General features: G+C 44.8%; 1 protein-coding gene across 5 annotated transcripts; it reads left to right on the top strand.

The window, feature by feature from the left end:
- The first annotated feature begins 5,191 nt into the window (after nucleotides 1–5,191).
- On the top strand, nucleotides 5,192–24,293 carry PATZ1 (POZ/BTB and AT hook containing zinc finger 1). 5 transcript variants are annotated; one of them, XM_071572274.1, is made up of 6 exons: nucleotides 5,192–6,854; nucleotides 9,184–9,247; nucleotides 12,323–12,394; nucleotides 14,738–14,909; nucleotides 20,539–20,676; nucleotides 22,465–24,293. In XM_071572274.1, the coding sequence occupies exons 1-6, from the start codon at nucleotides 5,566–5,568 to the stop codon at nucleotides 22,881–22,883; spliced, it is 2,154 nt and encodes a 717-aa protein (XP_071428375.1). In that variant the 5' UTR covers nucleotides 5,192–5,565; the 3' UTR covers nucleotides 22,884–24,293. The 5 variants fall into 5 exon arrangements, with proteins under 5 accessions (XP_071428375.1, XP_071428377.1, XP_071428376.1 ...); XM_071572276.1 differs by lacking the exon at nucleotides 20,539–20,676; XM_071572275.1 differs by lacking the exon at nucleotides 12,323–12,394.
- Nucleotides 24,294–25,572: the final 1,279 nt, after the last annotated feature.

Consider the following 25,572-nt stretch of genomic DNA (forward strand, 5'->3'; position numbering starts at 1 on the left):
ACTGAAGATTTGGAATCTCAGATGCATAAGGTTTGTCTTCACTCTCCAAGAGCAAGAAGCTTTTTGTGTCCTCATACCTTTTCTCTGCAAGAAACTTCATCTGTTTCATTTCTTCACAGAGAATGCAGCCTCTAAACTACAATTTCAGAGATAAGCTTTTCACCATGAGAGAAAGCTGCAGGCCTGGGATCTCAGATGCATGTGCTTTGTCTTCACTCACTCTCCAGTGAAAAACAATGTGTATTGAATGACAACCATGACCTGAGTACTTATGATTTTAAGACTTCTGTGTATGAAACCATAACCATCCTGCCAGACTTCCCTCATGAAAAAGAATAACTGCAAGTTAAGGCATGTGGAGAATCAGTTCATCTTAAGGCGATTCTTCTGGTTTGGGGTTTTGTTTTGGTTTTTTGTAATTTTTACAGTTTTGCAAATGTACCTGTTTTTTCCCCTCTGATTTGTACTTTGATTTAAGAACTGGCTCCTATTTAACCCTGTTACTGTATTTCAGGGAAGAACTGACCATGCCGAAGAGGAGAGAAACCTGTAATGAGCCCCAATGAGCTGACTGAGGCACAGCCTCATACCAGTTTGGAGGAAAGAGATTTTGAGAACCCACTATGAAAAGGTAAGATTTGTCTGTCCGTAGTACTGAGTCTTCAATGGAAGGGTAATACTGATTGCCTGAGGTGAAGTTGATACAATCCACCTCTTGATTAATTCTAGAGGCAATTGACAGTTGTGTATTTTTTGAAGGTCGTAAAAGGTACAGATGTATCGGTCCCTAGTTGTCTTCCTGGATTAACTTTTACATGGTATCTATGCAGAAGTTTTCCTTCTTGGGACAGCACAGAGGTTTAGCTATTAATCTGTAAATACCAAACCTTTGTTACTTGCATTGCATATTTAGGACTGTAATGTATGTTTTACATAAGAAACTTGTCTGTCAGGTTTGCTTAGCTAGGCACGGATGCCTAATTCATGGGGAGTCAAGGGGATGGAGTCCTGGGTTGCATTTCCATTTTTACCAGGTCCCTGATGTGGCAATCTTGTTTTGAATGGCTCAGGTTGCATTGATTCCACGCAGTCTAGAATAAGTTAAACTGGGCAGAATGAAGAAATGAGGGGAACAAAAGGGAGATTAAGTATCAAAGGTTGGCTTCCAAGACGGTGTTATATTAGTTCAACAACAGAAAGTTCTGTAGTTTAGCATCAGCTCTCCAGATTTTGTCATGGACAGCCGTGCAACAGATGGACTCCACAGCACACGAGTGCAGTGAGGAGAGTGCGCAAAAAGAGGGAAAACAAACAGTGCAGTTTTCCCTTTTTTAAAATAACTCTTTCTGCATACTTTCCACAGCATCAAATATCTCCCTTTTGCTGTTGGGTTTGCGAGGGTGCCTGTTATTTTTAAACAAGAGTTTTTGTCTGCTTCTAGAGGAGAAAGCTGACAAATCACTAACCCACGTCTGGGTTACAGAGGACACTGTGCTGTCTCCAAGTCTGAGAATCTTTGCTGCTTGGGTTGGCATTCTCATGGGATGATTCCCAATAAAAAACTGAGCAAGCTTTGAAAACTAAATTTAAGTAATAATCAACCTAGTAAGTAATGAATGCTGAATTAATTGCTTCTTAGATCAGCAGCAGTTAATTAAAATACCAGTGAAAGCTCAGAAATACTGACAGCTACTGACTGAAATTGCAAGTGTGCCATGAACTGTGCAATGCTGTGTATTTTTGTGGAGCACACATAGAAAGGAAATGGTTCATATGACTGCTTAGCTGGCACAAGTGCTATGCATAAATGTCTCTGCTAATATCATAATCCATGTGAAATAGTGACTAACCTTCTTAAAGACTATAATAATGCAACTATTCTGAAAAATTTCAGTAGCCTCAAGACCTACACAGATTCATGAGTTGGGAGTGTTGAACAAATAGGTGTGAGTCAGCTCTAATTAACATATACCCAAATATGTTTGAATGGATTTGACTGCAACAGTCTTTTGTTACCTCCTATATTTGCCCACCAATTTAAGGTCTGCACTTCTGAGTAAGGCCAGTAGCAATTGATCTGCAGTGAAGCGAGCAATGTACAGTGTGCAGTCCCAAATGGTACACACATGTTCGCAGCACAGGGGGATTATTAATACTATTGAAATACCAATCAAAGTGCTTCAGCAGGCACCAGGCAGCTGCAAAACATTTAGGGACAGCTCAGGAATTCCCATGAGCAGAAGTGAGACAGGAAATAGTGAGAAGCTGAATAAAGTAGCTGAGGAAAATGCCTTTATTTAAAAGAGAGATGAATTCAAAAGAAGTTCAGCACATTCCAGTGCAGAAGAAGACAGAGAAAATGGATTAGGAATCATCGGAAAAGGGGAGGAAGTCCTATATACTGAAAATGTAAATTTTAGAATTTAAATTTAAAACTTGCTTAAACATCATTGGGGAGTTTGTCTTCCAACAGTAACTAGGTAGTTGTGATGGTAAATGAGTTAAAAGGTAATTGTTCCTGTCTGCTTACACAGTTTTTTATGGAAAATGCTATTTAGTCATCATGTTAAACTTAGGGAACTTCACCTTACAAGTCTGTTTACAGTGATGAGCCAAATTTTGTCTCAATGTGGCACAAACAGGCAGTTTGGCTGTTATAACAAACAGTAGTTGAATGGCTACTTAGTCTCATTCTGAGACAGGGTAAGTTTGGGATCAGAGAACACTGTAAGTGGTCCTTTAAATGTGTTAGTGGAGCCATAGGGTGAGGGTGGTCAGAGTAGTCAGGCTGTGAGTACTAACAGGAGTCGGTACTCTGAGAGTGCTGAGGAGCGAGGGGAAGGGCTGTGATTACCTGGAAGTGCAAGGTGCTGGGGGTCATCTTGAACGAGCATCCAGCAACTACCCCGAGTATGAGCTCCCAGTGTGCCGATCTGGCATCCTCGTGGCAAGTGTGAGTGGGTCACTTGCCATGAAACAGCCATGCTTTGGAGTTTTTTTAACTTTTACCTAGAGAAAAGGGCAGGGTGTGTTGGATGGTGCCTTTAAACAGGAGGGCTGGAAGCTGAAACCAGAACATTCCGTGGCAACTGGAGAAAGTTCCGAGCAGAGAGCAGTGAGAGCAGCGGGACCCCCCCCTCCCCCTGCCTAGAGGAGAGACAAAGAACAGGCGAGGAGGGAACTGAAATAGGAAGCAGGAACCATGTTAGGAGGCTGGGGGCTAAAAGAAAGCAAATTAATAAACCACTGGAGGAAAGGCACACAACTGTCCAAAGCCACTAGGAAAGATAAGCAAATTCCAGATTCTTTAACTGCTGTGTGTGTGTGTGTGCAGCCTGGCTGGTGTGTTAATCATTTTCCTCACTGCAGTGAGTACAACTCGTGTCTTTGCCACACAGACAGAGTATGAGCACCGTGTTATCTATTTAATGTGGTGTATTTAAGCTGGGTTTGTCAGCATTGCTACCACTCAGCCCAAAATTTCTAAAAATATATGTTCATATCAGGGTGCATGCACACATAGTGCAGTAATAAAAAGCTACTGGTAATAGTCTGCCTACAGTGGAGACAAACAGTTCCCAGCAAAAGCAGGGGAAATCTGGCACACAGGCTGAGGGCACTGTGTGGCCTTAAGTGCTAATGTAATATTTTGGAAGTTGGAAGCTTGGTGCGCTCATTTGCACATCAGTACCCAGAACGCTTTTTCAGTTCCACCACTCTTTAATTCAAGTGCTGGGTTTGAGCTTTTGGAAGACTCTGTAGTTAGTGATGCCCTCACATGTGCCAAGTTCAGTATTTTACACAGAATAGTTTAAGTGACGATATTAGATTGTGAATAGGTGGTCCAAAGATTCTTAATTAGGTTTGATGTTACAAATGCAAAAAAGTGCCCTTGAACACTCCCCCCCTCTCTTCTCCCCCCCCCCCCCCAAGTTGTCTTTAACAAAACAAAAAACTGTTCAGGGAATGTGTGTGTGTTGAGCGGGAGAGATCCGTCTTCAAAACTCGGGGGGAAATTCTTCAATGAGACAGAAAGCAGATTTCAGCTTCAAATGAGTAATGATGATGATGATGATGTTGGAACAGCAGCCCTTCATAGACCTCGAGCCCACAGAGAAGGTTCAGCACTAGGACAGTCCAGGCAACGCCGGGCAGTGAATTCGGCGGTGCATTTCGGAGCGTTTATCCCGGGCGCGGGAAGGGGAACTGGCGGGAGCGTCGGGGCGTGGGGCGCGTGGGAACCGCGGGGCCGTGCGGGGCAGACCCGTGTCCCCAACATGGAGGCCAAGTGCCCGTGCCTCCCGCAGCCCCCGGCCCGCGGGGACCGTCCCTCCCAGCTGCTCCCGAGGGGAGGGCATTTTTGCACTGCAAGAATTCCCGCTGTACCCCTTCCCTCCCCCACAATGCCGGCGCCTCGCTCTCGCAGCGAGGCTGAGAGTTGATCGCGGTACGGGGGGTGGGGGTGAGCAATGCAATGAAAGACCGGGGGGAGGCCGGTCTGCTCTGCAGCCCCTGGCCCCTCTGGGATCGGCTCTCCTAAGGCGAGCCGAGGAGGTGGGGGCCGCTCTGCGCCTCTGCAGCTCCGGGAGGGTTTGCATTGGACGATTCGCGCCTGGGGAGGGGGGGAGGTTGCCTGCAGCCCCCCCGCCGGCCCCTCCTCCTCTCCCCGGCGGGAGGGGGCCTGGGGGGCGAGCTGCAGCCCGGATATTTGGGGGAGGGGGCGAGCGCAGCCCCGCCACCCCCGTGTGCCGCGGGCGGGGGCCCCGCTGCCGGCTCGGCATTGGAGGATCGGTGCTGGGGAAGGGGGAGACTGCAGCCCCCAGCCCCCGCGGGCGGGCGGGGTGGGGGCCGGCCTGCTGGCTCTGGCTGCTCTTGCATTGGCGGATGCGGGGAGGGAGGGGGGCAGGAAGCGGGGGGGCAGGGGGGAGCCCGAGTGGCTGGAGGGGGGGTCTCTATGAATAGGGTGGGGGTCTTCTCGTCCAAAGAAGAGAGGAAAGTTTGCGGCGCCGGTGGTGAGGGTGCGGCGAAGCGGGCGGGGCCCGGACCGGGGCCGGCGGCGGCGGCGCTCGGTCGGGGAGCAGGAGCCGGGGGGCCCCTGCTGGATTTTTGTAGGGGGGGTGGTATCGCCCCCTCCTTCTCCTCCCCCCAGGGGTGAAAGTGCAAGAGGAAGTGCAGCCGCTGCCATCTTTCCTCCGCTCCAAACACACAGGGACGGACGGAGCCGGCAGCCCGGAGCCGCCGCCGCCGGACCCCCGTCTCCCTCCCGGCCGCCGCCGCCGCCGCCGCGCTCGCCCCTTCCCGCGTTGGCCCCGCGGCCGCAGCGCCTCGTGGCGGCCGTGCCCGGGCGGGGCCGCGCGCGCTCCTGCGCCGCGCCAGCCTTTTGTCTCGGCCCCCCCGCGCCGCGCGAGCCCCTCGCGCCGTGCAGGGAGCGCCGCGCGCGCCGCCGGCCCGGGCAGGGGCGGGAACGAGCAGCGGCAGCAGCAGCAGGAGAGGGCGGCGCGCGCCGCCGGGCGGCACGAGAGCGCGCGCGCCCCCTGCGGGCGGCGGCGGGGCGGCGCAGCGCCCATGGAGCGGGTGAGCGAGGCCGCCGCCTGCGGCCCCTCGGCGGGCTGCTACACCTACCAGGTGAGCCGGCACAGCGCCGACGTGCTGCACAGCCTCAACCAGCAGCGCAAGAACGGCGGCCGCTTCTGCGACGTGCTGCTGCGCGTGGGCGACGAGAGCTTCCCGGCGCACCGCGCCGTGCTGGCCGCGTGCAGCGAGTACTTCGAGTCGGTGTTCAGCGCGCAGCTGGGCGACGGGGCGGGCGGCGGCGGCGGCGGCGCGGACGGGAGCGCGGCGGAGGCGGCGGCGGCCGGCGGGGCTGCGGCAGCGGCCGGCGGCGCCCCCGGGGGCGGCCGGGAGCTGGAGATGCACACCATCAGCTCCAAGGTGTTCGGAGACATCCTGGACTTCGCCTACACGTCGCGCATCGTGGTGCGGCTGGAGAGCTTCCCGGAGCTTATGACGGCCGCCAAGTTCCTGCTGATGCGCTCCGTGATTGACATCTGCCAGGAGGTCATCAAGCAGTCCAACGTGCAGCTCCTCGTGCCCCCAGCACGCCCTGACATTATGCTGTTCCGTCCGGGGGCTGCCGACCTGGGCTTCCCTCTCGACATGACCAACGGTGCCGCTTTGACGCCCAATGGCAATGGCATCGCTGGCATGCCCGAAGACGAGGCCACGCGTGCCGCGCTCAGCGCCGCCCAGTCCTCCCTGCCCGTGCTGCAGGGCGTGGACCGCCTGCCCATGGTGGCAGGACCTCTGTCCCCACCACTGCTGGCCTCACCCTTCCAGAACGTTGCTGCTAGTGCCCCCACTTTAAGCACCAAGAGGGGCAGAGGGCGTCCCCGCAAAGCCAACCTCTTGGACTCCATGATGTTTGGTTCCCCGGGGGGCCTGCGGGAGGCTGGTATCCTGCCTTGTGGCCTCTGCGGGAAGGTGTTTACGGATGCAAATCGCCTTCGGCAGCACGAGGCACAGCACGGGGTGACGAGCTTGCAGCTGGGCTACATAGACATCCCACCCCCAAGACTGGGTGAAAATGGTGTCCCCGGTCAGGATGACCCTGATGCACCCCGTAAAAGAAGCAGGACGAGGAAGCAGGTGGCCTGTGAGATCTGTGGCAAGATTTTTCGGGACGTGTACCACCTGAATCGGCACAAGCTGTCGCACTCTGGTGAGAAGCCTTACTCTTGTCCAGTGTGTGGCTTGCGGTTCAAGCGGAAAGACAGGATGTCCTATCACGTTCGATCTCACGATGGCTCTGTGGGAAAGCCCTACATCTGCCAGAGCTGTGGAAAAGGCTTTTCCAGGTAAGAGAGTGCTTGTTGGGACCATAGACAAGCGGAGACAGACCTAGGAAGTTGTCTTTCCTATCCCTTGGGAATATACTTAGGATAGTTTCACTGTTCCATTTTAAAATGTCTCAAGAAGTGGGACTTCCATCATGTCCTCTGGGATGCTATTGTGAAATCTCTTGAAAGGGTTTAAAAGTAATTAAGACCTAGAACTGGGAGTCACCTGGCTTCTGGGGAACATTCCCAGCTTTGTCCCAGACTTGGTGTAAGCGTGTCCTTGGGCAAATGAGTCTCTCCCTCAAACGACTCTTCTGTGAAATGGGTATTGAAATAATTACCTGCCTCCCAGAAGTGTCTTGAGGCCACTGATTTGTAGGTAGTTTGAAGGTGCTGTTGAAGTGCAAAATAATACATCTCAAGATTATTATTTTTCTCGTATCCATTTTAAATTTTCTTTTTCTTAACTTCCCTTCATTTCTCTTAGTTCGTAATGTTTTTTATCACCCAAATGTGAAGGAAGAGGTGAGATTTCAAAGGCTGCAGCATCAAGTATCTTTTATTACATGATCTTTGTGTCCTTTGGGTTTACATCCTTCTGAAGGGGATCCTGTTTCTGCCCTGCAACATACGTAAGATCTGTGCATTTAATGTTGCTGATTTTTGTTGTCGCTGTTTGTGGGAGCTAATTTAATAAGTAGTTTGGTACACGTAGTTGTGTTAGTGGTATCTTATAGTCTGAGTTAATGAATTTGAAACTTTTTTGGAAGTTTGCTGCTTGCTTTGAGATTAGAAGTAGTGGGGGGGAGGGGGATGCATACACTCTATTACTTCTGTATCAGCAGTCAGTTTTCTACAGCAGTTGACCTGCTCTAACAGGGAAGGAATCAAGATATGAAAACAAATCAAAAGGCCACTAGGCTATATAAATTGTGGATTTCTGCCCCTGCACATTGTGGACTTCTGCCCTCATTAGCTCTCTTTTTGATAGAGGGACTTTTTGTTATTGAAATAAATTATGAAAATCTAGCCCCTCTCCTACTTTTTTTTAATCGGCAATAATTAGGGATGCATCTGCATCAGGACTGCAGATTTAGTGAGGGAAAGTCATAAAATGAAAATTTCACCTGTGGCTAGAAGTGAAAGTATTTTTCTTACTACAGTGCTACCTGGGATCGTGTACCAATTTTTGTTTTTTTCATTGACACTTAAAAGATTTGTGCTGTTGCTGTATGGAAGGGTTTTGTCATCAAGGGGGAGATACATGTTGAGTTCTCATTGTTCCCACTAAGTTAATGTGAACAGGCAGGAATGCTGTTACAAAAGTAAACAACAGAAGTGTTTGCATATCTTTGTAAAATCGCAGTATGAATGAAAACTAGAGAGGTTTCAGCGCTCAGTCTCAGGAGCAGCCAGAGGAGGTTGGAAGCGCGATGTCCAATTGTAGGACCCTTTCCTTTATTCAGTGAGGTGGCTGGGCTGGGGGTGGGCTGTGGACCCCAACCAGTCCGTCCGGTTCCACCACTCCAGCCCTCGCTGAGCATCCTGTGAGAGCCTCATGCAAAGTTCAGCCTCTTTTCTGTCCGCAGTGCGTGAATTCCATCCCGCGCCCTCCCATTGGCGCAGCGGGCAAGTTGGGGGAGGAGAGGGTGGGGAACTTGTTTCCAAGCAGTTTTGGCCTCATACAATGAAAAGCTTTCTTCCCACTAGGAGAAACTCCCACCAGGAAAATCTGCAGCTCTTCAGTCCTTTCTTCTTCAAATTAGGCTTTGCTGGTTGTGAAGAATGGTCTAACTTTTTTCAGTAATAATTTGCTCTTCCATTGCACCTTCTAGTTGGGACCTTCAGAGCATTTTCTTAATGCAGTCTCCCCACTAAGTTGTGAGTTTAGGACAGTATTTTTTCATCTTTCAGGTGGAAAGCAACAGAGTTTAGTCACTCCTTTTGCACAGAGATGCTTAAGGTTGGCTTTTTACATCCGTGTTGGGGACATAAACCAAAAGGGTCTGATTTTCAAATACTCAGCAACTGTCAATCAAAGTGCCCTGATTGTCAAGATCTAAATAGGATTTTGGAAGGGGACATGCAGGCTTGAAAAATTACAACCTGTATTTCGTTTTTTCTCTGATCATTCAGCCATAATTTCTTTCTGAGAAAATGCTGCCTTTTAAGCAAGTTGGAGAGGGTACATAACAAGGTAGAATCCCAGCTGGTGACCTGGTTCTTGGAAAGTTAAATATCACTATATATGTAATAGATCCAGCACTGGGATTTTTTTTCTTTGTTAAAGTTGTAAGTTTGTTTTTAGTAATTGTTTTAAGTGTGCTTATGTGTATTTTCCTTTAAGGCCAGACCACTTGAATGGACACATCAAACAGGTGCATACCTCAGAGAGACCCCACAAGTGTCAGGTAGGAGCCACAGGGGTTTAGACTGATGTGTGGGTAATCTTTGGCATTGGATTTATGTGTGCAGACAATTCTGAAGTACCAGTAAAATTACCATGTATGTGAATTGGGGTAAATGTTTGTGAAGAACAGTGTTCCAGTGACAGCTGTTCCTGTCCCCCAGCCCCTCGTGTCACCTGCAGCTTTGGTCCTTCTGCTTCCCTCCCCTCCCACCCTTCCCTGCTGTCTCCCCCAGGATCTCTTACCCAGCCACCTGGGCCTCAAGTGAGTGGCACTGACGATTCCCTCCACTCCCCACCCTTTTTATTTTTTAATTGCAATTATTGCCATCAGGAGGCTCCAATGCTTTCTTTTTAATAATCTCAAATAAAAATTAGTGAGTCATAATTATCATAACTTGTCAAGACACCACTTTTTTTACTCACATAGCCTTCAGAACATTGCACTGAGCAAAATTGGAAGCTTTTTTATCCCAGGGGGAATATAAACAATGTCATAATGCTGTGTGGAGTTTTTTACAGTTAATAAAATATTAGTTAGGGTTTGAAAGATCAAATGAAGGGATATATTTTGTAATTTATTCATAGAGAAATTTAAAAGGTGCCTGGAAGTATCAGTTAAAACCAAAGTTGAGAATCAGCTTGTACTATCATGTATTGCCTCACATAGAGGTTGGGCAGATTTCTATAACATTTCTTGGGCTAACAGTCTCCCTGCTTGGTTCCTGAAGAAAGACTTATTTAATACTTATTTAAAGAAGTTGGAGCAAGATTTTCATTTTCTTTGAAGACAGTGAAAGAGGATTTTTTTTCTTCTACAAATATTTACCCACGTTCTATGAACTCAGTCACTCCTACGTGGCTGCTGCCTCCCTGTCTGCATTTTTGCATGTTTTGATACATCTCTCCTATGTTTCCTTCAAATTGTGAGAGTTTTGAAACATTTTGCAATTTCAGTAATCCAGTGAACAGCGTTACAGATAACTGGAGCCATCTGATGGTTTCTGTTGACATCCAGCACCTTTAAAAGTCAGGGCATGGAGCCATCACATTGATTCAACTGTATGTCCTGTATAAAGCCTTAAATTGGCTTAAGCTTCTTAAGATGATTTAGGGTTTATAGATTTATACAAATTGGAAAATTCCACTCCTAAAAAGACTTCACAGTTTGGGGACAGCAAGGACCTGGGTGGAGGAACTGAAAACAACCACAATTTTTTCCATACCCAAGTACAAAAAGCAAGTACAAAAAGGAATGTTTAGGTCCCAACATGAACAGAAACTCATCAGTCTTTTGCCAGGTGATGTCAGGATGACTGAGTGGACACAATTTATGAATAACACTGATAGGTGGGAGTTGTCCTTTGCCAGCTGATGCCTGATAATTTTTTTATAGTTTCTGATTGATTTAAGAGTATTAAACTCGGAATCAGTGGAGACACTAAGAGCTGGAAAGTAAAGCAACGTGGAAGCTGAGACTGTAAGCCAAGCTCAACTCCATCTCCTTGCACACATGTATTTTGTGGCAGCAGTTTCCAAGAAGAGTCTCTAACCATGTCTTGTCTAAAGTGCCATAATTCTGCATGCCCTGTTTGTCTCAGTTACCAGGTATGGCCTGCAGGTTTCAAGCATCAGGACAGAGCTGAGGTTGCCCTTCAGGCTTGGTTTGTTCTTGAATTTTGACTGCTTAACCCTGCAAAGTTAATTTTTTAAGACTCTTAAGATTTAGAAAATTTAATGACCTGTTGTGTGTCTTCGGAAAAACTACTTTGTAATATCCTGTCAGATTTAGAAATGCACAATTTAGATCTGCACAGATTGCTGCACATGGTACTGACACAGAAGGGATGCTGTCACACAACATTTGCTTCAAATATGAAAGCTCATGTGTACATTGATAAAGTTCTTGTGATTATCTCCTAACCAGTTCCACCTCTGTTCCCTGATGTGTGTCTAAATACAGGATCTGGCCACTAAGAAGGAAAATGGCTTAATATTGGTGTATTGTTTGCCCATTTTCCATTCTTTTTTTCCATTGATATTGTTTGACAACTTAGCTCCCCATGAGAGCAGCCTGAACAGCACTGAGCATCCTTTTTAAATCTGTTGTGTTCCTCTTGAACATTCCTGTTATTGTCATTCTTTGTTTATGTTTACTGGAAAAGAGAATTAATCTGTTGGTAAACAGAAGAGCACTCCAGAATCCTCTATTGTAATGGCATTTCTGTAATTTGTGCTCTGTTATGATTTAAGCAAAATCCACTGGCCATTTACCTGAGCCCTGGTATATCTTTGCAAAGCAGTAGATGTCTGTGTTTGGTTGATGTGACATCATGGAGTTCCAAAACAAAACAGACAAGGTGTCAACCCAGCTTCAGAATAAATACAATGAAAGTATGAGAAGGTGGATAATTATAAGCTGAGCATCACTGCAACACTGTGGTTTGTGTGTAATCCTGCACTCAGCCCCCTGAAATCTGTGCTTCACAGACCCTTCACAAGGGTCCCAAGTTCCAGCACCTCTAGCACCTGATGCCAAAGACCTGACTTTCCATTACTGTTAAAACAGACTCAGCTTAGGGAAGGTCTCCAAAGAGCCAAGGTAGCTGAGAAATCACATCCAAGGACTTGCTTTGGTATCCAGGCAAATGGCACTCTGAATCTTTTCCCCTGCATTGTTGCACTGGTGATTTTTTAATGATTTTTTCCCAGTCTGATTGTTGACTCCTGGATGTAGGAGATGGGGTAAGTCAGTTTTGTGGCCACAGCTCAGGTGCTGACCCCATGGGAAGGGTGAAGCTTTTGGCTTTTGTGTGTCAATGGGATGAAAGTTAAGCTGCAGTTTGGGAGGAAATGGTGATCTGAAAACTCTGGACATGAAAGAACAAGGGGAGAAAACAGAAGTTTGCTCCTTCTCAGAGACAAGAGACAGGTTGTTCTTCTGGCACATTAAAAAGAATAATGCAGGTTAAATTAAAGCACAACTCAATTGGCACCCCAAGTCCAGTGCTGTTCCCATTGATTTCAATGCAGAATGAGTTTCTTCCTGTCCTAATTTCTCTTACTTCCTGCCTATTAGCAGGAAAATGGCAGCCACCATGGAATAAGCTCAGAGACATCCACATCCATAGAAAAGTTGAAACTTCAAGAGGTATTTCTTAAACAATGTTTTTTAAACTTTATATATTCTTTTTTTGATCTATTTATATACCTGTTCAATGTTTGATTGGAAAACACTGGAGAGTTTTCTTCTATGATTAACAATTAATGATAAATATTTATCACTCATTTAGCACTTCACATCTTTTGTAAAATACGACCTTTTTTTTTTCTATATACCTTTTATAAATATTAACTATTTGAATATTAACTTTGGGGTTTTCTTTAAATCTAGTCCTGTTTCCCATTGTTATGATTTAGCTAAACTGGTTCTTGCTTTCTCCACTGGACTTAATTATTTTTTTAAGCTTCTTCACAGATAATATTTACTATATAGCTTATCCAAAGGTGAGCTTTGCACAACTCAGCAGCAAGAGTGAGAAATCAAACACAGAAATTATTATATTGCCTTTCCCTAAGCTTTCCACTTGCTAAGTTTGCTGTGGGTCAGACGTGGTTTCACTTCTGGCATCCCTGTATTTGTGTGATTTGTCTCTGATCTGCCCATCAGCTGATGCTCCCCCAGTGCTCAGGAACGGATGTTACTGCAGCTCAATAGCTTTAGATTTGCTGGTGATGGATCTCTTGGCTGTCATTGATTATCTAGTTATGTATCTTTAGTTGATCCCCACCACACTGATCGGTGTCAGTGCTGCCCAAAGAGTGTTCACCTGTAAGGCCACTGTAGAAGTGAAACTGCACCTGTTTTGCTCAGCGCTGTGTCCTGAGATTTCAAAGGAGGAGAAACCTTTTTGACCTTCAAGAACTTGCCTCTTAACCTCACACTGCTTGTCATTTATGAGTCTTTGTCTGGTGAGCTTGGTTAAACTGTATCACAGAAAGCCAGATAACTTTACTGTTGCCTCTTTACTTTCATTAAGTGCTGATCCTCTGAGGTGTTAATTCTGGTGTTTGCTGCAGAGCAGCCTCAGCTCCCTGGGAGTTTGCCACACTTGAGCACCCCACAGGATCAAATGAGTGTAAAGCCTGTGGAAATTGATAGGTACTTTTCAGCTGCCCTCCATGTTTTTTGGATTAAGCTCTTGATTAACTGAATTTTGTATAATTATATGTGTTATCCTCTTTTGTATTATGAATTTCACTTACTTGACATTACAATTTTGAAATTTTATTAGGATTGTTACGTTAACAAGTCTGTCTTTATTGAAACAGTGATTTAATTACATACTGATATTTGAAAAGATAGAATATATCCAGTTCCCAAGTCACCTAATGGCCTCATTTTTGGGAGTTCTGGTTATCTATCTTAAAACACTGTTATTTTATAAAAAGGTGGTATAAACAGAACACTGTCCACTCTTGACCAACTCTGCTGCCCCTTGGTCTGGTCACTGTGATGTGTTTGCTTTGGGGTCTCCTCTCACACCTGTGAAATGGGTCCTGCTGTATCTCCAGTACCTTGCACAGCACCTGGCTGGTGATTTATCTCCCTCAGACCACAGACAGACCGAGCCCTGCAGAACTGTCAGGCTGCTGTGGCAGGCCATGGACAGGGCCTGCCTGACCCTTCCTGGGGTTGTGGAAACGGGAGGGAGCCTGCACTCATCATGTGGATTTCATCTGGGAAGGGGGCGAGTAGAATGGGTATTACCTTATGCCAAATCAAGCTTGTTTTGTGGTAGTGAGTGCAATATGATGCCTTGATCAGGGGTAAGTTATAAACAGGTTACAGTGTCCTGCAGTTACTTTGATACCTGCTTCGTTCTGAGGCTTCACCTCTACAGTTTGTCTGCGCTGCTGCTGCGGATGCCAGGATGACTCCTCTGCTGTCCTTCGTCATGTTCTCATCCCAGATAATTCTCTGATGCTTTGTTTGTGTATCTTCATACTCCAAAAGGATTCTGTGTACTGAAGTTAGATTGATCACATCAAAGAGTAGAATGTAGGAAGATGACAGAGAGGACAATTTTGAGTGGTCCAAAGTGATTGTAATGGCCCAGTGAAATGGCAGAAATTACTGTAAATGAAACCAAGTGATTAGTGGTATTTCTGTTGTTAAATATTATTTAAAATTTTAGTATCTTCATCCTCAGAGAGGAGCTAAAGCTTTACACCTCTATCTTGGTTTAAGTTTTACTGTCTTTAGTATATTAGAGCTGTTTTCTTAATTCTTTAGAATTAAGCTAATCACAGCTTGTGCAATTTGTTGGTGACCTGAATTTTTTTATTTGTGGGGAAAATGGCTTGTGCATCATGTCATTTGTGTCTTTGCACAGGATCTAAGGTATTTACTCTAAAGAATACTAAATATATTCAACAATGTCAGTGCTTTTAGCAGAGTTGATGAGTCACATGGTTCTCGTTGTACCTGCAGACTTGTAATGCTTCCTTTGCCACTCGTGACCGGCTGCGCTCACACCTGGCATGTCATGAAGACAAAGTCCCATGCCAGGTGTGTGGGAAGTACTTGAGAGCAGCATATATGGCAGATCACTTGAAGAAGCATAGTGAAGGACCAAGCAATTTCTGCACTATCTGTAACCGAGGTAATGAAGAAACTGTTCTTTTCCTCCAGGGGATGGGCCAGCAGCGGAGGGGGAGCTGTGGGGCCGCGTGGCTCTGTCTGCAACAGGAGGAAGTTGTCCTGTGTGGGAACATCCTCTGCTTTGCTCACTGAATCTGGGCCCTGATGGGGCTGCAGGACTGGCCTTCCCACCTGGCTGGCACTTCCTAAAGAAGCTCAGTTTAAATCTGAAGCAAATTGTTTCTAGGCAGTTTTAAGAATTCTATTTGCTAAATAATTTAGCCAGATCCCTATACAATAATGGTAAGTTGTCTTGCTGCTGTTCACCATTGAACCTGCTGTTCTTTTTCTATACCTGCTTAGAGCTGAGTCCTTGCAATCAGTTTGGGACAATCTCTGAAATACAAATCAAGTTGAAAGTCATACACTGAGCATAAACAAATCTGCATCATGTTATCAAATCTTGCTTAACCTCCTGGTGCAGCAGAGTTAAGCTGCTTCCCCCTGTTAACCCAAGAAATTGCTTTGTATTAATGTACTTTTCTGAAACAGATTTTGTAAAGAGCACTAGAAATGTGCTTTACCTTTATTTGTATAAATACAGCTTTTCATAGTATCATAGAATATCTGGAGTTGGAAGGGACTCATAAAGACCATTGGATCCAACTCCCTGCTCCTTGCAGGACTACCTAAAATTGAATTATATGACTAAGAGCTTGTGAAGCTTTTCCATCTGTTTGTGGTATTCTCCAGTTGAAGAGAGTTGGAAATTCAGGTTTTGTAGGATGTAAGGCAAGGTGAAAAAATGATTTTGACTTATTGGTGTCTTTATTTTTGAATTATTAATACACAACTTCAAAATACACTGTTGGCTCACACAGCTAGTAAGGGTTGGAAGAGGTTGCTGTTGTGTTTTGGGATCTTGTTTCATCTGATGAGTCGGGTTTTTTCTGACGTGTGTTCCCTTTTCTAATTTAAGAGATGTGAAATCTTTTGAGAGAATAAAGCTGTTCTGTGTTTGATGTGAGGACTCTACGGGGAGCTTTTGGAGCTGATGAGTAATGAGAGACATTAAATTGAAAGGGAGATGCTCCCACTAGCTGAACAGTCTGTTAGGTCCTGAAAGTGATGTTATCAGTGCAAGTGGAAAATGCATCTGGGTTGAAAATCTTGAGGTTCTGAAGCTCCAGGTAGAAGGTATGAAATGAAGTTCACCCTCCTTTTCAGCTTCTGAAAAATTGCTTAAGCTTATGCCCATTCTTTTTGTGGTAATGACACGGAAGGTGCTATCCAAGATCCAGGTGCTGCCCTGCTCTCCCCCAGCTGAGCACTGTGCCAGACAGAAACTCCCAGGAGCTGGAAGGAATTGTCTTGTTTCCAAGATTTGTGAGCTGGAGTTTCAACTTAACTACCACTGGATGTCACTGCAGCTCTTTGGAAATGGAGCCAGGGGGACAAAGACTCCAAACAATGAAATGACTCAGTGGTTTATTCGCATTTTACAAGTCTAAGAGTAGAGTGGAAATTCAAATACTTCTCTGTGGAAGGAAAGGGAACCTGTTGTGCAGCAAACATAAAGCAACTACTTTCTTCTTACAGTTTGTGTATTTCATAGGAGTTGTCAGAACTGTGTGCTGTGAATTCCAGTTTACAGCAGGAGTTAGCAAATATATCTGATGAATTACTGTTAAACATCTACCCAGTGTTAAAACTTGTAGGAAGGGGAAGTTACAGACTGGATTTGTCAAACAACTGTGTTATGAACTCACTGTTTTACACTGTAAATTTGATTATAGATTTATGGTCAAGGACAGCAGAACTTTTAATCCCAGGTGTTGTAGAATCAAATCATAATGTTCATAGTTTTAAATAGGTATGTTTTTAATTTGTAGAGCCTGATAAGATGAAGTCTAGTGGACAGTTCTTGCGTTAGGTCCATGTGTTTGACAGGCACTGGGAAATCAGGAGCTGCAGTAACCCAACTGTTGTGCTGTGGCTGCAGTGCTTGTGCAGTGGGGTTGGGTTTATTCCTCCCTTGTCTAATGTGCTGGGGTATCTTTTAATTGAAACTTAGCTGGTTCTGGATATAGTCATTGTTGACCTCTGAATATAATAATTGTCAAGCAAGAATGCTCTTCAAGCTCAAGCTGCTTGTAGAGAGAATTTGGATGCTGGCCCACAAAAAAAAAGTAAAGGAAAAGGTGACTCTTACACAGCTGAGTTTAGAATCCCTCCAGTGGACTGAAAGCTTTTCTGTGGAACTTAATTAAGTGTCTCATGTTCTTTTAAAGGTTTAATGGATTTAGGAGATGGGAGTGGAACTCAGTAGCTGACAGAAAGCAGGATCCAGTGGTTTGCCATGTCATGGGTGTACCCATTTGTTGATCATGTTTATTTCTTTTACAACGTGGCAGTTTAATATCCAAAAATTACCAGCTGTGATTTGGTGGTTTTGCCAGGTTATTTTCTTACTCAGGCTCTTCATGCTTAGAATAATCATGAAAGCAATTAAATCTTTTCAATCAGGGAAACAGTGCAATGGTTTGGGAAACTTTTTTGTTGGTAGTTTTTCCCCCCACCCCGGGATTTTGATTTTTGTTTTGTTTTTGTTTTTTGGGGTTTGGGGATTTTCTTTAAGCATTTGTCTAAATTATGCTTATAAAAATCCTAATCCTTAAACCTCACTTTTTTAAGACAAATTCCCTTTAATGTGTTCCTGTTGTATTGTTGCATAATCTTCTCTTGCCATCCTTAGCAACTTTTGTTTGCTTGTGTGGGCTTTTCCAAGGAATTCAGAGTGTAATGACTTTGGCAAGTCTGGAGCTGGTACTTTGTAAGAACAAGTGCAACTCAGAAGTTTGGTTTCTGTTTCAAACACTGACACGGTTTGTTTCACAGCAATCAAGTGAGTGAGAAGGGTAGACACTCCAATCACAAATGGATGGAATTTGTCTTCACAGTAAGATGAATTGTTGGACATTTCATGGGGGACACAGAGTCTACTAAAGCAAAACATTCTCTGCACATTCCAGCTAAATCCAAAATAGAATTTTTGAACAAGGAGCATCCTGCAATTATTTCTACAATTTATCTCCTTATAGATGTTATGTAAGAGATCAAAGGATGGGTCCCATTTATATAAAGCAGGTCATTTCTTTCCTATGCATGTTTTTAATGGTGGTTCTTCTGCTATGAAGAAATAATCTGCTCCTCAAAGCAGAGAGATGTGTGTAGGTAAAACAATAGATACGTTCCTTCTCTGAAAAATACTGCCACTTTATCCCCTGCATTAGTCTGACTTTGTTCTGAAAGAGACTTAAATGTAAGGGGTTATTGTCCATGAACCCCCATCTTCCTAGGACAGGCATTCATAATTAGTCTGGTGGAGAAAAAAAAGGCCAGTGCTAAGTGCTCCAGGAAAAAATGAGGATGAAAACAACTCCCAGAAAATCTGCCTTTAAACAGTTTCCCATGAAGCAGTTGGCATTCTTATGGCTTTGATGGAAGTTGATGACTCACATGTTCATCTGCCAAGTGCATAAAGGGGAGCTCACACACTTTGCAGCAGTTTTCATTATATAAAACAATGTACTCTACAAATAGAATTGCAGAGTTCAGAAATAATATTGTGTGGCAGAGATTACAGCCTCAGATTGTCCTGTGTCAGTTGTGGCACAGCAAAGCACTGAATACCTGTATGCAGCCCTTTTTCAGTGGCTGGCAGGGAGATTTTAGGGCACTGCTACATAAAAGAGGTCAATCTCAGCCTGCCTGTGGGTATTGGACATGTAGGAATGAGGGGAGTACCTTGTGGGTGGAAGTGTCACCATTATATCTGTGCATTGTCCCCTGTTCTCTGCCAGTCAAACGCTGGTTCTTTCCACATCTACAGCGAATTTCTGGTATATGTAAAAAGTGCATTGTTGCCCAGTGGATTTTCAGTGCAGCATTTTGTGTCTGAGGGCAGGTCTTGCGTTATTCCCTTACACTGATTCCCTGGATGGCTTGGCCTGGGTGATTCTGCTCCTTTGTCTTTTGAGAGGTGTATGTTCCTGGTGTCTTGAATTGTGATGTTTCTACTTTTCTGTGCTTTTATCTTCAGCTCAGGGGTCCACAGTAACTGTCTCTTGTTCCTTCTCAGCAGCCTGCCCTTTTCCCCCTCAGCAGGTTGCTGTGGAGTTCTGTCTTGCTTTGCAGGTCCTGGATACTCTTTGATCCTGGCTTGTAAGGAAAGGTCTGGGTAGAGGGACGTTCTGTTGGCCAGGCATGGGCAAATCTAGTGTAAAGCAACATTCATCATTAAATTCAGCACCTGCAACTAAACAGCTGCTGTCAGAAAATCCCCCCCAGAGGGTTGAGCAGGATTGGGTTTTCATCCTTCCTAAGATGTTATTATCTATCCTCAAATGTAAATACAGTTATATCACAATAAAAGTGGCTTTACAGTAGAATAACTATTCATATTTGAAGTGAAGTATTGGTGTGAAAGTTCTCTTGCAGGGGCTTGTGCTGTAAATGCTGTATTGGTTTAAAAAAACTCTAGGACTTGGGTTTTCCCTCCCCAGAAAGGGAACCTGGAACTCTGGGTCTGTGACAGTGAACCTTGTCTTGTGTTCTCAGTTGTTAAAGGGAAATGTTTCTGACATGAAAGTGCCATAATATTCTGTTCAAAATTAACAGAAAATGAAGCTGGTTGTTGGGAGGTTTACCTGGGTAGGAAATCTTTAAAACTCTGTCCTCCTTGTGCCCTCACATATGGTCCAAATGTAATAATTGCAGATCTTATTAAGATTGAATTTAAAAGCATTCCAAAGTATATGTGAGGTAATTTATTGCATTAAAGGAAAAGGACGTATTTGTGAGACTTCAAAAACCATTTTAAGAAGCACATGCACAAATGTAAAGAACTGTTTTGTTCTGAAATCAACTGTTTGAAATTCATGTTTTTAATTTCAGTGGTTTGGGCTTACAGATCAGAGCTGATGGAAATACTGAAATTTATTTTTAATCTTTTTTGTTAACTGTAGACAACATATTCAGGATGAGCTGAATGCAGGAAACATGTTCCAAAAATTACTATAGGACAAAAGTGTATGCTCAAAAACTCAGCAGTTTTAGCTCTCTGCCTTCTAGAAGGCACTATAAATTGTAGAAACCTAAAAGGGGAAAGCAGACTAAATACCAGCAAGGGGTGTTGCTAAATGGCATTCCTTTGAATCTTCACAGCATGAAGTAAACTAATTTGACCTGTTTTCCAAAGTACCATCAGATGATGAAGGCATTTTTAATTAAAATAAATAGAACAGCACAAAAATGGTGAAGAGACATGGGTGCCTTTTTGTATGATGTCTCTTCTGCCTTTTCTCCAGAAAGTCCCATGTCATCTGCTCAGTTTGGTTCCACAGCATTTGTTTCTGAAGGAGGCTGTTCTTTCATCACGACTGCAAAAAGCAAACACAGTCTGATGAAAAGTGTGCAGTTCGTTCCTGCCTGATGGTGACAGGATCCTACCTGAGCATTCCTGGGGGATTAGCCAGTGTAAGGGCAGCTTTGGAACAGGGAGCAGGAGCAAGAGAAAGGTTAAAGGAACAGGGAAGGCAGATGTGTGTCTTTGCTGGTGGCAGGATCTCATCTCCTTTTATCTTGTTTAGGTTTCTCCTCTGCCTCCTACTTAAAGGTCCATGTTAAAACCCACCACGGTGTTCCCCTTCCCCAGGTCTCCAGGCACCAGGAGTCCATCCCGAATGGGGGAGCAGCGTTCCACTGCGTCAGGACCTATGGCATCAAAGGCAAGAGACTGGCTGCTCTGCACCTTGCTGCTCTGGGCAGGACGGTGTGGTGGGCGCTGGGCTGGGAGGGAGGAAGGTCAGGACACGCCACAGGGAGCTCAGGGACACGCAGGGCAATTCCACAGCCTCACCCAGGATGTGACACCTGCCCCTGCAGAGCTGGTCTAGCAAGTCTGATGGAAGGAGGTGGACACAAGAGCATATGGATTTTTGGCAGCTTCTTTGATTTTGGAGATTGAAAGAGCCGTGTTAGGTGATCTTGAGCCTCTTCCTTGGAGCAGTCAGAGCTTTGCCTGAGGGGTGCAGGGCAGGGCCAGGGCGTTAGTGCCACTGCACTTGAATCTCATGTCAGTCAAACCATATTTCTTGTGAAGAAAGGGGGAGCTGCAGAATGCAGTTCATGAAGAGTCATCCTGCAGGTGATGAGGGGCCATGCAGCTGTCCATAGCTGAACTTACACTCCAAATGCTGTTACTGGGGAGGAGAAGCAGGGGGTGATGATAACACTGATGCTTTTTTGTTTGTTTTTAACTTGCATTTAACTTTTGGGAAAAAAAAGAAGGAAAAAGATATTATTGTAAGCATAGCTAAAGAGTATTTAACCTCAGTGTGTTTATCCGTGTAGAACAGCCTTTTGTCTTTTGGCTTGAACTGTCAGTTTTTCTGATGAAGCTGAAACATGAGCAGATCCATTGAAACCACAGTTTTTACCTTTTTTTCTTGCCTAGAAGAACACAGCAGGTTGGGTTAAACAAAGTCTGTGCCAGCAGAAACCTACAGTTGTGTAATTTTTTCTGTTGAAGTCTTGATAGAGTTCCTACAGTAGCCCTTTGGTTTTGGGTGGTGTGCTGACTTAACAAGAGATTTACTCCAGCTCAGTGGTGTGCTGATTTCATGCATATCCTGTTTGGTTTGTAACGCTGAGTCCAGAGCAAATCTGTCTTTTGGGTTGTGCCAAGTGGTTCTTTGGTGTTTTAGAGTTAATAGTAGGTACAGCTTATTTATATTCAGAGACTTGTTTAGTGAGTATGTCTGGGTTTCTCACGCTCATTCACATGCCCTGAGCAAAAAGTGTGGACAAACTTCCTTGGCACAGTGCCAGAGGAGACTCCAAACATACCAATGCCTTTGCTAAGATATGTATCCAAGTGACTTTAAAATAGTGTCCTTAACATCTCTCCTGTTTCACACTACAGCACTTAAAGATGGAGCAATTTTAGATCGTGAGATTCACTTTTAACAGTGTTGCACTTGGAAAAAGGTGTTCCCTGAGACTAAATGGAATTGCACTTCATTTGCAGTAGCTTGCTGCTGTTGCTGAGTATTTCCAGGTTCCTTCCCATCCTGCTGCAGCCTGTTGTACTTTGTGAAGTTTCTCTAGGCTCTCCCCTGAAGTATCAATCATATTTCAGAAGTGTGTGAGTGAATTGCACAGTTAAAAACTCATCATTAGGCTCATCATTTTGTAGTGTCTGAGCTGTAAACATTGTGAGACATCTTTGGGGTTCAAGAAGTGTTACTTAAACCAGAGCCCTGTTCTGGTTGCATTCAGTGTCACGACAAGTCCCTGATGAAACCCCAGCTGTTGCTCCGAGAGCAGCCTGGAAAGGGGCCCTGTGCCCCAGGGCTCTAGAATGTGAGGGACTGGATGTTCAGTGTGTCACACTCTGTCATGACAGGCATTGCTGTGATCAGGTGGTAACCCACACAGTCTGCTTTAATGCACACTGAGTACCTCTGTTTGGGACATAAGATTCTGAAAACCTCTCTCTTTTCTTTTTGCTGTAGAAGGCCAGAAATGTTCCCATTCGGACCCGATTGAGAGTTCTGATTCGTACGGAGACCTCTCTGACACCAGTGACCTCAAGACTCCTGAGAAGCAGAGCACCAATGGGTCCTTCTCCTGTGACCTGGCAGTCAGCAAGAACAAGGTGGAGGCAGAAGGAGAGAAGAAGTACCCGTGCCCCGAGTGTGGCAGCTTTTTCAGATCCAAGTCTTACCTGAACAAGCACATACAGAAAGTTCACGTCAGGGCCCTGGGTGGCCCCCTGGGGGACCTGGGTCCTGCTCTGGGATCCCCCTTCTCTCCCCAACAGAACATGTCTCTTCTGGAGTCCTTTGGGTTTCAGATCGTCCAGTCAGCATTTGCATCATCCCTGGTGGATCCAGAGGTCGACCAGCAACCAATGGGGCCGGAGGGGAAATGAGATCGGTCTGATCTTAACAAAGCAAAGCAGCAGTCTGGCTAGAGTGATAAGATGCTGTGAATGAAAGAGGAAATAATGGAATTGGGTTCTATAGCTGAGAATTTTTTATTCATTTTAGCTTCCCTCTTTGTCTCATGGCCTACCCCCACCTCTAAACCTTCACTGGGGAGAGGGAGAAAATGCTTCTTAGCTGATAAATTACAGGAGATGGTGGCCTTGAATAGGAGACATGACCTAAAACACTAAATGGAGCTTTAGAGGCTGCTGCTGGTGTTTCTTTGTGTTCTTCTGGAATAATGAGAAGTTGCCAGCACTGGTGTGAGAAGGAGGCAGTCCTAGTGATGAGGCACCTGGGGAGCTACAGCTACAGGGAGCTATGCTTTTATTCTCTCTCTATTCCTCACCCTCCCTAAACTACCCCAGAAAAACAGTAAGTTTTAAAAACAGACCCACTGTTGAATATAACTGAGTAAAATGCCCCGTGGTTCCTAGCAGGTTACAATGCAGTTGTCCTTTTAAAACCAGAAAAATTTAAAGAAGGTGAGAGAATTCAAACCCCTTCTGCCTTTGTGAGGCTGTGAGTGCTGCAGCAGGACTGAACTGCTGAGAAAAATCACCTTTCAGAACAGGTTGTTTTTATTACTTTTGACCATTAAACTTGCTGTCAGGTTTTTAATTCTTTATTATTATTATTTTAGGACCTGTTGTAGTGAATTGCTACTGAAAAGCCAGTCTAAGGCGATACACAGAGCACTCGTAAAGCAGCAGTCACATTAGGGTTAGTATTAATTTTTTTTAGATGTACTATAATTAATAACTTGGCTAGTTGGTTGTTTTAAGTCTATGAAAGAAATAGTTTTTATGAAAAGAAAAAAAACACACACACAAAAAAAAGGAAAAATACCATTGCAGTCTGGTTGACTGGTGCTCATTTTTCATGTGGGGACGTAGGGTTTGAACACGGTCAGCTACCGGGTTAACACTATGTACCATGGACTTGTTTAGTGTGAATAAACCCAGGGGTTCACAGTGATTTTGGTTTAATTGGATTGGACTCTATTAAAGAAGTTAGTATGTTACTTTGCATCCCCTCGTTTTGTCTGGTTTTTGAGCAGTTGAGCCACCTGTCCAAAAGGTGTGCAAATGAGAGCCAGTAAATAAGATGTTAATCCCACTCCACACTGTGCTGTATTCTCAGTGAGCTGGGCTTTTTGGCCACAGCTGTGCTCTCCTGATCTGCCTCTAGTCAGGTTTGCAAAAGCCAGTCTGACTCCTTTCTTTTCCAGAGAAGGGTTTCTAGTATAAGAGGTGTGAATTGCAAACAGCATATCTCTGAAAAAGAACTGATTACAAAATGCAAAGAAGCTGGGCCTTAGGTTGTTGGAGGTTCCATTAAATCTGAAAATACCACTTGTGCAGAAATAATGTCCTTTCTTGACCCTCCCATTCCTCCCATGTAACTTGTCAAGGTTTTATGTACCAAACCCAGGTATAAATGTTGTTTAACACAGGGTTAGGAGTTAGGAATACTCTGAGTTTTAATTATGGTTCTGCTGTTGATGCTTAAGGTCACATAGAACAGTTTCCTGAATTTATTCCTTAATTTCCCATGGTGAAGAGTTTTCTCCACATCACAGTTGTTGAGAGAGTTAATGAACAAAGGTTTAAGCAGTGATTTGGTGAACTGCTTTGTGTTTTGAATGTTTCTAAAAGGCCGTTCTGAAGAGCCCAAGTCCCACAGCAAACTTGCATCCCATGACAGAGTCCCTATCTCTGTCATTCCTGCAGTGCTGGAGCAGGACAGACCCTCAGTGCAGGACCCACACCTGCTGCAGGAGGTGTGTCTGTGCTAAGAGTGGTGGAGCCACAAACTGCAGTTGCACCACAGCTTGCCTTGCCCGGGTGCCCCTGATCCAAACCCTGCAGCCAATGCAGAACTGAAATCAGGCACATTCCCATTTTGGTTTTATGTTAGAATTACAGAGCCTTTTGTAAGTGTATGGATTTTGGAATAACCTTCTAAATTCTACAGTTAGAAGCCCCAGATTCTCTCTTGTAAGAAGCTACTTTTTTGTACTTGCTCTCAAGTATTCTAAACCCAGGATGAATAATCAATGGCTTTCTCTTTATAGCACCAGCACTTTCTAAATTGAGAGCATGTTGCAGTGGACTTGATGTTTTGCTATTAATCTGTGTTGGGAGACTGAAGGACATGTTCTTCTCCAGTCATCTTCCCCCAGAATCCCTGGAATAGGTATGAGCCTCATGTACAAGATAAAAACCAAACCCACCTTCACACCAAAACTTCGTGGAATTGCTCTTGCTGTACCGGTAAGATTAGTTGAGAGGTAGAAACAGGACATTTCAGAAAAGTGACAAAACATTTTAAAATACCTTATAAATCTAGACAATGCTGAGACAACCTTGTAAGCTGCCAAGAAGTCAGGCTGGAGCAGGCTTTCCAGGCAGCATAACAATTCCCTGGGATTAGCAGGTGCAGCTGCAGTCACTGTTTCACTAATAGCTCATATTTAAGCCACAAGGGAGGTTTCTGTGGAACTGAGACTGTGTGCTGGAAGAGGGAAGTTTGTGTCCCTCCTGTTCCTTTATGCACTCCAAGAGGGTGCAATAGTCACAAAATTCAATTCCAAAAGCCAAGTGCAGAGTGCAGGGCATTTTCATCCTACAT

The sequence above is a fragment of the Pithys albifrons genome, chromosome 17 (assembly GCF_047495875.1).
Source record: "Pithys albifrons albifrons isolate INPA30051 chromosome 17, PitAlb_v1, whole genome shotgun sequence".
Taxonomy (NCBI): Eukaryota; Metazoa; Chordata; class Aves; order Passeriformes; family Thamnophilidae; genus Pithys; species Pithys albifrons.

What these genes read in the sequence shown, in the direction of transcription:
- PATZ1 (XM_071572274.1), top strand. Translation starts at nt 5,566, where the DNA reads ATGGAGCGGGTGAGCGAGGCCGCCGCCTGCGGCCCCTCGGCGGGCTGC. An exon ending in AAAAGTTGAAACTTCAAGAG is followed by an intron (nt 12,395 to 14,737) that starts GTATTTCTTAAA and finishes TTGTACCTGCAG; the next exon opens with ACTTGTAATGCTTCCTTTGC. An exon ending in CTGCACTATCTGTAACCGAG is followed by an intron (nt 14,910 to 20,538) that starts GTAATGAAGAAA and finishes TATCTTGTTTAG; the next exon opens with GTTTCTCCTCTGCCTCCTAC.